Source organism: Rhinoderma darwinii, chromosome 11 (genome assembly GCF_050947455.1).
Source record: "Rhinoderma darwinii isolate aRhiDar2 chromosome 11, aRhiDar2.hap1, whole genome shotgun sequence".
NCBI lineage: Eukaryota > Metazoa > Chordata > Amphibia > Anura > Rhinodermatidae > Rhinoderma > Rhinoderma darwinii.
In genome coordinates this window covers 85,010,061-85,023,835 of record NC_134697.1, presented here as the reverse complement: position 1 = coordinate 85,023,835, position 13,775 = coordinate 85,010,061, and the positions used below count along the sequence as shown (strand labels likewise).

The following is a 13,775-nucleotide window of genomic DNA, read 5'->3' as shown; positions in this document are numbered from 1 at the left end:
TTTTACTGCTTTTTCACACTAAAAATACTTTTTTATTGTATTTGTTTTTGTCTCGCCGTGTTCCTCCAAGTGAGTGGTGTGAGGTTTGATTTTTGCGGAGCGAGCTGTTGTTTTTTTTTAGTAGTACCGTATTTGGGTACATGCCATCCGATGTCTATGAATGTATGTGGTTTTTTTTGTGCTTGGCAATGCTTTTTATATATTGTGAGTGTGTGTGTATATATATATATATATATATATATATGACAGTGGTCAGCTCCCTAATGCTTGCACCCCCTTTCATTTAAGCCTGTGCTGCTGAATTCTATTTTTGTGTGTGTGTGTGTGTATGTATGTGTGTATATATATATATATGTATGTGTATATATACATATGTATATATACATATACACTACCGTTCAAAAGTTTGGGGTCACCCAGACAATTTTGTGTTTTCCATGAAAACTCACACTTATATTTATCAAATGAGTTGCAAAATGACTAGAAAATATAGTCAAGACATTGACAAGGTTAGAAATAATGATTTTTATTTCAAATAATAATTTTCTCCTTCAGACTTTGCTTTCGTCTTGGAATGCTCCATTTGCAGCAATTACAGCATTGCAGACCTTTGGCATTCTATCTGTTAATTTGCTGAGGTAATCGGGAGAAATTTCACCCCATGCTTCCAGAAGGCCCTCCCACAAGTTGGATTGGCTTGATGGGCACTTCTTGTGTACCATACGGTCAAGCTGCTCCCACAACAGCTCTATGGGGTTGAGATCTGGTGACTGCGCTGGCCACTCCATTAAAGATAGAATACCAGCTGCCTGCTTCTTCCCTAAATAGTTCTTGCATAATTTGGAGGTGTGCTTTGGGTCATTGTTCTGTTGTAGGATGAAATTGTCTCCAATCAAGCGCTGTCCACAGGGTATGGCATGGCGTTGCAAAATGGAGTGATAGCCTTCCTTATTCAAAATCCCTTTTACCTTGTACAAATCTCCCACTTTACCAGCACCAAAGCAACCCCAGACCATCACATTACCTCCACCATGCTTGACAGATGGCGTCAGGCACTCTTCCAGCATCTTTTCAGTTGTTCTGCGTCTCACAAATGTTCTTCTGTGTGATCCAAACACCTCAAACTTCGATTCGTCTGTCCATAACACTTTTTTCCAATCTTCCTCTGTCCAATGTCTGTGTGCTTTGCCCATATTAATCTTTTCCTTTTATTAGCCAGTCTCAGATATGGCTTTTTCTTTGCCACTCTGCCCTGAAGACCAGCATCCCGGAGTCGCCTCTTCACTGTAGACGTTGACACTGGCGTTTTGCGGGTACTATTTAATGAATCTGTCAGTTGAGGACCTGTGAGGCATCTATTTCTCAGACTAGAGACTCTAATGTACTTGTCTTGTTGCTCAGTTGTGCAGCGGGGCCTCCCACTTCTCTTTCTACTCTGGTTAGAGCCTGTTTGTGCTGTCCTCTGAAGGGAGTAGTACACACCGTTGTAGGAAATCTTCAGTTTCTTGGCAATTTCTCGCATGGAATAGCCTTCATTTCTAAGAACAAGAATAGACTGTCGAGTTTCACATGAAAGTTCTCTTTTTCTAGCCATTTTGAGAGTTTAATCGAACCCACAAATGTAATGCTCCAGATTCTCAACTAGCTCAAAGGAAGGTCAGTTTTATAGCTCCTCTAAACAGCAAAACTGTTTACAGCGGTGCTAACATAATTGCACAAGGGTTTTCAAGTGTTTTCTAATCATCCATTAGCCTTCTAACACAGTTAGCAAACACAATGTACCATTAGAACACTGGAGTGATGGTTGCTGGAAATGGGCTTCTATACACCTATGTAGATATTGCATTAAAAACCAGACGTTTGCAGCTAGAATAGTCATTTAGCACATTAACAATCTATAGAGTGTATTTCTGATTAATTTAATGTTATCTTCATTGAAAAAAACTGTGCTTTTCTTTCAAAAATAAGGACATTTCTAAGTGACCCTAAACTTTTGAACGGTAGTATATGTATATGTGTGTGTGTGTGTGTATGTGTATATATATATATATATATATATATATATATATATATACAGTGGAGGAAATAAGTATTTGATCCCTTGCTGATTTTGTAAGTTTGCCCACTGTCAAAGACATGAACAGTCTAGAATTTTTAGGCTAGGTTAATTTTACTGATGTTTCCGTTTATAACGTGCTGGTACATGTAAGCGGGCCGGAGTATATAAGGGGCATAGTCAGGTGGTATAATAATGGGGTAAACAAAAACAATAAAATAATCCATAGATGTGTGTTACGCTGTGAAGAATCCTTTCTGCACAGGCCGGTGTCTCACTGATATATGGCGTCCTTTCTTATGCCCCTTTTGGTCCACACTCTGCACCTTTGCAGTTTGAGGCATTTTGCTGAGAAGTGTTGTCCTTGTATACGTAGTGGTAGGAGGGCTGGTTTTTTTGCGGGACGAGCGGTAGTTTTTATTGGTACCATTTTGGGGTACATGCGACTTTTTGATCACTTGTTATCCTTTTTTTTGGGAGGCCAGGTGACCAAAAAACGGCAATTCTGACATTATTTTTTTTAATTCTTTTTATACAGCGTTCGCCACGTGTTATAAATTACATGTTACCTTTATTCTGTGGGTCAGTCCGATTTCCGGTGATACCTAATTTATAGAACTTTTTATGTTTTACAACTTTTTGCACAATAAAATAACTTTTGTAAAGAGAATGTATTTTTTCTGTCGCCAAGTTGTGAGAGCCATAACGGTTTTAATTTTTCGTTGACGGAGTTGTATGAGGGCTTGTTTTTAGCGAGACGAGTTATAGTTTTTATAGGTACCATTTTTAGGTACATGCGACTTTTTGATCACTACTTTTTTCAATTTTTGGAAGACAAAGTGACCAAAAAATAGCAATTATGTCAGTATTTTTTTTACGGCGTTCACTGTGCGGAATAAATAACATAATATTTTTATAGTTCAGGTCGTTACGGTCGCAGCGATACCAAATATGTATGGCTTTATTATTTTTTTCAATAATAAATGACTTGATAAAGGAGAAAGAGCGATTCTGGTTTGTGTTATTATTTGAAACTTTTATTTTTACTTTTTTTACACTTTTTTTGTACACTTTTCTTTAGTCCCACTAGGGGACTTGAAGGTCCAACTGTTTGTTTGATGTTCTAATACATTGCACTACCCATGTAGTGCAATGTATTAGAACTGTCAGTTGTTCACTGACAGCAAGCCGATCAGGCTCCGCCTCCGGGCGGGGCCTAATCGGCTAACGTAATGGCAGATAGGAAGCCTTTGTTAGGCTTCCGGTTCCATAGCAATCACCCCCCCGCCGCAACATTCGGCCCCCGCAATCGCGTAGCGGGGTGCCGATGTTGCTATAACAACTTAAATGCGGCGGTCACTATTGACTGCCGCAATTAAGGGGTTAGTCGGTACGGATCACCACTGTGATCCAACCCAATGTTTTGCCCCAGTACTAAGGCTACTAGTAGCAGCCTGTACTGGGAGATGCCGGGCTGCGGGGAGCGCCTGTGTGCTCTGTTAGGAGCACACGTAGATTAACGGGCTGCAGGCACAACGACCAGCTTTGTAGCCCGTTAATCTACGTGGGGTGGTCGTGAAGGGGTTAAAGACAGCTCTTACATGGTCACCTGTATAAAAGACTCCTGTCCACAGACTCCATTAATCAGTCTGACTCTAACCTCTACAACATGGGCAAGACCAAAGAGCTTTCTAAGGATGTCAGGGACAAGATCATAGACCTGCACAAGGCTGGAATGGGCTACAAAACCATAAGTAAGACGCTGGGTGAGAAGGAGACAACTGTTGGTGCAATAGTAAGAAAATGGAAGACATACAAAATGACTGTCAATCGACATCGATCTGGGGCTCCATGCAAAATCTCACCTCATGGGGTATCCTCGATCCTGAGGAAGGTGAGAGCTCAGCCGAAAACTACACGGGGGGAACTTGTTAATGATCTCAAGGCAGCTGGGACCACAGTCACCAAGAAAACCATTGGTAACACATTACGCCGTAATGGATTAAAATCCTGCAGTGCCCGCAAGGTCCCCCTGCTCAAGAAGGCACATGTACAGGCCCGTCTGAAGTTTGCAAATGAACATCTGGATGATTCTGAGAGTGATTGGGAGAAGGTGCTGTGGTCAGATGAGACTAAAATTGAGCTCTTTGGCATTAACTCAACTTGCTGTGTTTGGAGGAAGAGAAATTCTGCGTATGACCCAAAGAACACCGTCCCCACTGTCAAGCATGAAGGAGGAAACATTATGTTTTGGGGGTGTTTCTCTGCTAAGGGCACAGGACTACTTCACCGCATCAACGGGAGAATGGATGGAGCCATGTACCGTCAAATCCTGAGTGACAACCTCCTTCCCTCCACCAGGACATTAAAAATGGTTCGTGGCTGGGTCTTCCAGCACGACAATGACCCGAAACATACAGCCAAGGCAACAAAGGAGTGGCTCAAAAAGAAGCACATTAAGGTCATGGAGTGGCCTAGCCAGTCTCTAGACCTTAATCCCATCGAAAACTTATGGAGGGAGCTGAAGATCCGAGTTGCCAAGCGACAGCCTCGAAATCTTAATGATTTACAGATGATCTGCAAAGAGGAGTGGGCCAAAATTCCATCTAACATGTGTGCAAACCTCATCATCAACTACAAAAAACGTCTGACTGCTGTGCTTGCCAACAAGGGTTTTGCCACCAAGTATTAAGTCTTGTTTGCCAAAGGGATCAAATACTTATTTCTCTGTGCACAATGCAAATACATATATATAATTTTGACTATGTGATTTTTTTTTGTAAAAATTCTAGACTGTTCATGACTTTGACAGTGGGCAAGCTTCCAAAATCAGAAAGGGATCAAATACTTATTTCCTTCACTGTATATACATATTATTTAACTTTTTTTTGACTGGTACAATGGATGTCGGGAGAAGGGGGTTAAAGGGGTTTTCCCATGAAACCCGTGTATCCACAGGATAGAGGGGATACATGTGTGATCGCTGGGGGTCCGACCGCTGCGACCCCCATCGATTAAAGTCCCCCGCCGTGCGCCATAAAAGTGGAGAGCTGGTACGCATTCTCGGCCAGCACTCCATTCATTTCTATGGAATTACCGGGACCGCTGTCTCTGGCACAAAAATGTATGGAGCGCTGGTCAAGCATGCGCACTAGTCCTCTATTATCATGGAGCACTTCTGGGGACTTTCGGGGTTCCCAGCGGTCGGACATGCAATTCAATTGCCTCATAGAGGCATCGGCAAAGTCTCACAAGATTGCGGGATCCTAGCACATCACATGAGATCGCTGATCTAGCTGTAAAAATCATCATTGCACCATCTCTTAAGAGCCTGTGGCTGAGTGACAATAGCACTGCTTGCTGTGAGGGTTGTACTAACATGATTGTACATTATGGTGTACATAGAAGTCTATTGCCGGGTATCCCACTGGGGGGGGGGGGGGGCCTAAGACCAGGACTACACTCTTGTCTGCTCCTGTATGGACCCACTGCAGTCATTCTCCTTCGTTTTCATGACTTCCTATGGGACGATGTGAAACGTGTCCGGGCTCATGTAAGCGATTGTTTTCTTCTTCTGCCTGTGGTGTGCCAGTCTATATGTGCGTGTGCATGGCTGCGTGTTACATTCATAGATTATAGTACATTGCTCAGACTAGGTGAACAGGTGTGCCCACACCCATCTTTCTGGCGTGTTTGTACCACCTCAGCGACCACATGCTTATACAACCCCTGCCTGATGATTACTCGCTTCATCAATGGGTCAGGCATGTATTCACATGATGCAGTCAAATTGTGGATTTTTCTGGTATTTTTGTTTTATAGGCCACAGATACCTGAGGGGGCTCTGAGCAGAATCGGTCTCCTTTATCCTCTAGCCGCTGACAGTGCAGTCCCTTGCAGAAGGAGTCTCCTCCGCTAAACTGCTATGCTGCTGCAGAGTCTCTGCTCCTTCCCTGACAAGCAGGGCAGAAAGCTCTTTCTATTGGCTGCTGCAGGAAACAGGATCATTTATGCTGTGGGGAGCGCATGTGTGTCCAGCAGCTCTCCGCTCAGGACTTAAAAACAACAGTAGTGTGTATATGTGTAATTACGGATAATCTGCGCACCCGTTCATTTCTATGGGCCACGGACACCTTTCCATATATTTACAGGGGTGTGTCCGGGCCATAGAAATGATCTGCAAAATATAGAAGTTGTCCTATTCTTGTCTGCAATTGCAGTACGGACACCCATAGAAGTCTGTTGGCACGTGCAAAATTGCGGACAGCGTGGGCAGGGGATTCCCCAAGAAAATGTCGTCTAAGTGATCATGTGACCTTTTCAAGGGATTGAGACATGTGGGTGACATGACTTGTAGCCTCCCTCTTTTTTGCGGATCTGTAAATACGGATCACATGTGGGGACAGCGTGCCGGATATGCGGATGACTTCAGATCTGTATTTGTGAACCGTAAGAAACACTGCGGTTGTGTGCATGGGGCCGTATACCATCATGATGATGAATGTGGAAATATGGAGTAATATATTACCTGGTACCCTCCAGTTGCCCCTCTCTGCCGCGGATCCGCCGGTTTAGGTTACATAGCAATGGTCAATTTATGCTGCAGGTTAAAAACAGCACCGCTGGCCAATTTCTGAACTTTTTTTTTTTCTTTCATCTGATTTTCAGAATAAGCTGTCGTCTGTGTACCTGAGGAATAACTATTCCTGGCCATTATATGACTTGTATTCTGCATTGTTTAGCAGTTTTCCCCTCTGCAGGTGCTTTCTCTAATTCTCAGTAGTCTCTGTGCTAGTGGGCCGAGCCTAACCACTATCATGTTTTCTATACGTGGCACACAGAGTGGCACTTGCCACCCATAGGCTCATATTTTAAAAACCTATAAAAAAGTATCCTGACATATACCAGCCCAACGGAGGCCAAAAGGGGACTGTTTGGCCTTCGCTAGGCGAATGGGGCCCTATGGACACATTTAGAGGGTTATGTCCGAATCTCTCAGTTGGATGTTGGTGTAAGAACAAAGCAAATTTTCCGCCATGGACCCGCCTTAGGTTTTGCTCTTGATAGTTGGATAGACCATGGGGCTGGTGCTGCCCCAACCAAATGATCCAGTGCTGCTGTGCCGGAGGAAATCCACGCCATTGATCTGGCTCGTCCCGCAGGCAGACATCTTGGAGTCCTGTCACAGACGCTTTAGGATTTCACCCATGGATGGTCTTGTGTAGTAATTTGAAGATCCCGTTCGGTGCAGTAACGGAGTCCTCATTTGTTGTGATCTTTTGTGTCTATTGTCCAGTTTCCACCTTTTTAGAAATGTGACAATTTTCTCTTTTTTTTTGTGTTTTTACAGGTAACGGAGTCTGAAGATCCCTGTGAAGAGTCCGGTGCTCTCGTGAGGCGGGAGATTCTGAGAGATGGAGGAGGAGCAAGCGCGCTACAGTCGTAGACTGGTATGTGACACCCTCCTTTTCAGTGAAGTTTTTTTTCTTTTAGGTTCTTTTACACCTTATACTTACAGCAGAAGTCAGAGGGGGGAGTATGGAGCAGATTACGTACTGAGCCCACTCCCAATGCTGCGGGCGTCCACTGTGTAATACAGCTGACACCCTGCTTTAATGAGTGGGACCGGGGAGAACTCCGATTCCGGTCATTTAATCTCTTAGATGCTGCGGTCAATAGCTGCCACACCATCTAAGCTGTTAGACAGAGAAGGGGCTCCCTCTGTCCGTCCCCCCCCCCCCCCCCCAGGATGCGATTGCACATCATCAAAGCAGCCGGAGGCCTAACAAACTCTATCCTTTCATTCAACTCTCCTGACATGTCTATTTTAGTCAATTCTTCTATTCCCCATGAAATATAAATTCTGCATCCTCTTTTCTTATGACTTCGCATTGTGCCGTTCCTCTGTTATTACTCCTAGGAATTTATGAATAAATTCTTCTAGTCAAAGGGCGTGTCCTTACAGTCTGTCTTTGTCAGCACTGATTGGACAGTAGCAGACTGTGTAGGGGCACCCCCCCCCCCAACTCGTAACACCCAGTTCTCAATTTTTCATAATTTGTAGGAGGAATAAAAGAGGAACGGCACAACATAGGGTTCTAAGAAAAGATGCTCCAGAATTGTTATTTCATGGGGAATACAAGTATTTCCTAAAACAGACGTGTCAGGAGAGGGGACAGCTCTTTAATGAGAACCTTTCACCTCCCCATACATGTACAGTGGAGTGCAGCGTGTAATGGGCCGTAAAGTGTAACGTGAGACAGGGTTGCACCTGTATGGGCAGGTGAAATGTTCTCTTTAAGCCCTGTCAGAGGCAAAAACACAAATCCCTGCACTGCATAAGTATTGCAATGCGTCGTACACGTGGGACTTAAAGGGAATGTGTTGCCAGCAAAACATGATTATTATTTTTTTTAGTTAAACAATTAGTGTATAGGTGATTAAACATTGTTCTAATTTTTTTTTTTTTTTCACGAGTCAGGAAATATTATAAATTGGATTCTAATTTATAATATTTTCCATTGCTGGTCACTAGATGGAGCCATTCCCAAAATTGCAGCATTGCATGTGGTAAAGCAACCACATTGCTTTATGCTGCAAAATTGGGTAAAAAGCCCTCGCTCTAGTGAGCTCTGAGAATCCCCCCCTCCTTTATCCTGGCTAGTGCCGGGAGAAACGAGGGGATTGAACGGTCTAACCTCCTACACTGTGTGTCACCATTTTTTGGGCTAACACACAGTGTAGTAGGTTTACATACAGTAGTAAACACACACAAACTCGAACATACATAGAAATCTCTTACCTGCTCCTGCCGCCGCGGCTCCCTCCGGCCCGTCCGCTCCGTCTGCTGCCGCTGCTCCATGTGCACAAGTCCGGAAGCCACGACCGGAAGTAGTAATCTTACTGTCCGTCCGCGACTTCCGGTCCACAGGAAAATGGCGCCGGACGGCGCGCATTTCAAATTGGACTGTGTGTGAGCGGCGCATGCGCCGTTCCCACACAGACGGCGTACATTGAAGTGGATGGAACGGGCCCCGTTCGCAGTCCCTATGGGACTGGAGCTGCCGTATTCCATGTCTGTATGTGTCGTTAATCGACACATACAGAAATGGACAAAAAAATGGCAGCCCCCATAGGGAAGAAAAAGTGTAAAAATAAGAAAAAGTAAAACACAAACACACAAATTAATATAAACGTTTTTAATAAAGCACTAACATCTTTAACATATAAAAAAAAAATTGTGGTAACACTGTTCCTTTAAACATTTGTAACTTTTTTTTTTTTTTTAGGAATATAGAAAAAAAAATTAACAATAAAACAACATTTTTTAAAAATGTTTTCCCTAAAGTACCGTAATGTAAATAAATGAAACATGATTGTCATTTCCGCACTCGTAAAAGTCTGAACCATTCCAATATAGCGTTGTTTATCCCACACAGTGAACGCTGCCCCCCTTTCCTACCAAAAATATAAAATATGAAGTGATACTCCAAAATGGTATTCATAAAAACCCAAGCTCGCCGGCAATAAAATTAAGCTGTTTTCTTTCCATTCCACCGCGCAAAATGTGTTTACGTTTCTCAGTACTTTAAATGATGTCATTAAAAACACCAACCCGTTCTGCAAAAAAAGAAACTATAAAATGAAAGGTGGCTGCAGTTGGAAGGGGGTTGGGACCCAACCTATTTGGGCCTTAAGAGCACGTTCACACAGGGCGTATACGCTGCAGAAAAGTGTGCAGCGTATACAACCCGGAACACGCAGGTAAATCTGGCTGAATATTCGCTCCACATAGTACTTTCATTTGTTACTTTCATCAGGTGCGGCCACTGCAACCTGTGATTGGCTCCAGGGGTCACATATTTTGAAGCGCCTGGACACAGAGACGCGCCCACTCAGACGCACCCACACCGCATTGGGCAATTTTTTTGGGGTTATCAGGATTTCTGGACCAGAAGGTTTCTGTCTGATGTGACTGAAAACATTTTTTGCATTCAGAGGCTTAAAACCCACCCTGACCTAGTCCTGCTATCATATCTCGGGGTTTCTGTAACAATGTGTCAGTGTATATTAGACCTCACTCAGACGGCAGAAATTCTGACAAGTTTTACCGCTTCAAGTCCTGGTCTTACCGCAGCAGCATAGTTGTTAGCTGTGGGCCATTAGACCCGCGATTTGGGCCGGCACTTGCAGCCGTAATGTGATCCCTAAAATGCGGCCGTTTAAATGCGGCCTTTGTCTATCATCCTGAAGACGGGGCATAGGGCTGTTCTGCTCACTGAGGATTTACCTGACTGGATACATTGTAGCAAACCCACAGCAGTGTGTGCTGGGCCAGGACAGGTTTTCAGCATCTAAAACTAGATCTCTGTGATTGGTCCTTCCAGAGACGCACGCGCCGTAGAAAGTACGAAGATGACGGCATTTCAGACGAGGAGATCGAGGGCAAGAGAATGTTTGACTTGGAAGAGAAGCTGCGCAGCCACAAGTACAACTCCAACTTCATCATCTACATGGAGGGCAAAGGTCAGAGCCTAAGTAGTGCCGGGGGCTTGTACCCCTGGTCTCATTACCCCCTCCTCTTCCTCATTCATTACCGTTCTTCTCCTGCCTCCAGACTTCAACATGCGATACATCCAGGAGGGGGGACTCCGGGACCCGCTGATATTCAAAAGCTCTGAAGGGCTTGGCATCAGGCAAGTCGATTTCTGTCGGCGCCGTGTTTGGAGCTTTTTTTGGGGGGTTTATAACTGGGGGGTTCCTCTGGTCATGCTCACGTTCTCTGATTTCTCTTTTTCTAGAATGCCGGACCCCACCTTCAGTGTGAGCGATGTGAAGCTGTTTGTAGGTTAGTAGAGCTATAATACTGAGTGCATTTTATTGACACCTTCCCCTCCCAACGCCATTCAAAATCCCACACCAAAGTCCAGCGCAACCGCCCGCCCGCTGTCTTCTCCTGCCGCGGGTGACCATGCTGATCTACACAAGGTGGCACATGCCCAGTATGGTCGCCTTTCTAGGGCTGCTAATAATACAGCTTCCAACCTGGCCTTCAACTTTCTCAGACTCCTGAATGCCAAATTTGCATAACTGGTGAGATTTTACATTCAGGAGTGTGACAAAGCCTGGTGGGGGCCGTAATAGTGGCCTTATCATTTATCAGACAGTTCTTCCTGCAAATAACAAAGAAGAATTAAAGCGAACGTCCGGTAACAGGACAAAATGCTAAATATGATGGGATATATTGAGTAATATTACCTGCTGCCCCTCTGCTGTTTTAGTGTCCCCTCTGTGTTGTCTCAAAATGTCTGCAGCACTTCCTAGACAGTCTTAGACACTCCCACTGTTCACGGATTGGACAGAACTGCTCGCGTGAACAGCTGTGGCCAATCCGAGAACAGTGGGAGTGTCTTAGACTTGTAGTCAAAGAGGCGCTGCAGCCGTGTTGGGACAACACAGAGAGGAAACTAAAACGGCAGAGCCACAACAGAGGGGCACCAGGTAACATTGCTCCATACACAGCATCACGTTTAAAATGTCCTGGGACCGGAGGGCCGCTCTAAATGAAACCAAAACTTGACAGAAGATGGTGACCGATGTCACGTTTACTGCTTTTTTTTTTTTTTTTTTTTTTTAACCCATTGACTCATGAAAGCAGTAATGTGACTGATTTTATGTAGGCAAACACTATATAAAAAGTATATACTGCATATACCTGAATGTGAGCAGACACTTCAATCAGGCCGTTCACGGGGTCAGAAGTAAATCTTATGTAATCCTCAAACTTTGACATTATAAGATCTATTATTATTATTACGGTGTCATGCGGAGGGGATTGGGGGTCTATGCAGTCTGTAAACCTGGCACATAATACGTTTTCTTTTCTAGGGAGCAAGCGTATTGTGGATGTGATGGACGTGGGCACACAGAAGGGCATAGAGATGACCATGGCACAGTGGGCAAAGTACTATGAAACCCCCGCAGAAGAGAGAGAGAAGCTGTACAATGTGATCAGCCTGGAGTTCAGCCATACTAAACTGGAGAACTTGGTCCAAAGACCGGCCACGGTCAGCAGTCCCAGAATCCCACTTCTCATACCTTCTCTGGACTCTTCACTTCATTTACCTTCTTCTGACCTTTCGTTACTTGTCTTAAAGATGGAACGGTCACCACGGCAAAACCTCTCAATGGGGGCGTCCGGTTTAGAAAACCCATTTTCATACACCCTTATAGGGAATTCTGAATTAATTGGGGAGAGTCCGCCGTTTAGGATCCTCACCTTTTGCCCGGAGTGCAGAGCGGTTACAAAGAGTGTCTCTTACTCTTGTGGACCTGTCCTGCATTACACAGACAACCCAATTATACAAATGGGCACGGTGTAATTCTTAATCTCTCCAGTGCTGGCGCTGCAGGGACATTACACATTTGCTGCCATGTTTCCCCATAGATTGCAGATGGTCGCTGAGGGTCCGAGCAGCTGGACACTTCGTGATCAGCTTATTGTCAAAGGACCCCTCTAAAAAAAAATAGTGATTGTCCAAAGTGGAGAACCCTTTTAGGATTTCCTTGAGAAACCATTCATAAATTGACCTGCACCGCGTGTTTTTTTTTAAACGCTTCTCCTATGTTGCGTGTTTTCCCCATTGAATTTAATGAAGATGTAAAACCCGCAACAAATAGGCAATGTTGCAGTTTTTACAGCGGAAAAGGTGAGATTCCGCCGCAAAAATGGCAAATTAGAAAAAAAAAACACCTAAACCTTTTTTTCCGTTTAAAATAGTAAACTAATAGTCCCGATTCTCTGTTCTGCGTGCAGCCCGGCCTTCTGGGAGGATGTTTTATCCCATGTGACCGTTGCAGCCAATCAAAGGCTATATAAGTGACATGGACTACAGCGTCATCCCAGGAGGCCGGGCACTACGAATAGAGGGACATGTTGCCATGACAACACCGGGGGAATGTATTCTTTTATTATTATTTTTTTCTGCATTTGCGATTCCGCCCGAAAAACTGCACCACAATTTGGTGCGGCTTTTCAGACGGAATACGGGCGGATACACCGTGTACTTTTCCTGCAGTGTATGCGTCTTGTGTGCACTTACTCTTAAAGGGGTTGTTTCACAAAACACATGTATCCACAGGATCAAGGGATACATGTGGGATCGCCGGGGGTACGACTGCTAGGACCCCCAGCGATAAGGAGAACGGGGGACCAAAAGCTGATGTATTGTCCAAGTAACTGCCCATGGACATCAGCAGAACCGAATCTTTCAGGGCGACTCTCGTTTGACGTGTGTCCACCTCTCTCGGTTGTCGCCTCCTTTCTTACTCATTTTCCCACATTCACTTCTGTCGTTCATGTTGTCTGCCTCTACCAGCATGTCTCTGCACTTCATCTCCAGTCTCCACCTGTTTCTTTGCCTCGGCCCGTCGAGCTTCCCCTCCTAATTGTGTTGCACTTTGTTTTTTTTTCTAAACAGGTTGATCAAATAGACTGGGTGGACAACATCTGGCCCAGACACTTGAAGGACCGGCAGACTGAATCCACGAATGTCATCCATGGGATGCAGTACCCCAAAGTACAGAAGTGAGTGCTTCCCAGGGGTCCTCCATAGTGCGGGGCTACTGTGCGGGTTATATGGATGACGTCTCCTGGGATCTGTTTTCACAGCGACTGTTTTGGATCAATATTCCTTATATGTAAATGTGACGCGTGTGT

General features: G+C 44.5%; 1 protein-coding gene across 5 annotated transcripts in view; it reads left to right on the top strand.

Moving 5' to 3' along the window:
- The window catches only part of KDM2A (lysine demethylase 2A), an 86,798-nt gene that overhangs the window by 2,399 nt on the left and 70,624 nt on the right, over positions 1-13,775 (top strand). For all 5 annotated transcript variants that reach the window (XM_075841924.1, XM_075841925.1, XM_075841923.1 and 2 more), the window contains exons 2-7: positions 7,407-7,506; positions 10,444-10,582; positions 10,674-10,752; positions 10,858-10,904; positions 11,945-12,123; positions 13,537-13,643. In XM_075841924.1, coding sequence (XP_075698039.1) covers positions 7,471-7,506; positions 10,444-10,582; positions 10,674-10,752; positions 10,858-10,904; positions 11,945-12,123; positions 13,537-13,643 — 587 coding nt within the window. In that variant the 5' untranslated portion in view covers positions 7,407-7,470. The remainder of the gene's footprint in view (positions 1-7,406; positions 7,507-10,443; positions 10,583-10,673; positions 10,753-10,857; positions 10,905-11,944; positions 12,124-13,536; positions 13,644-13,775) is intronic.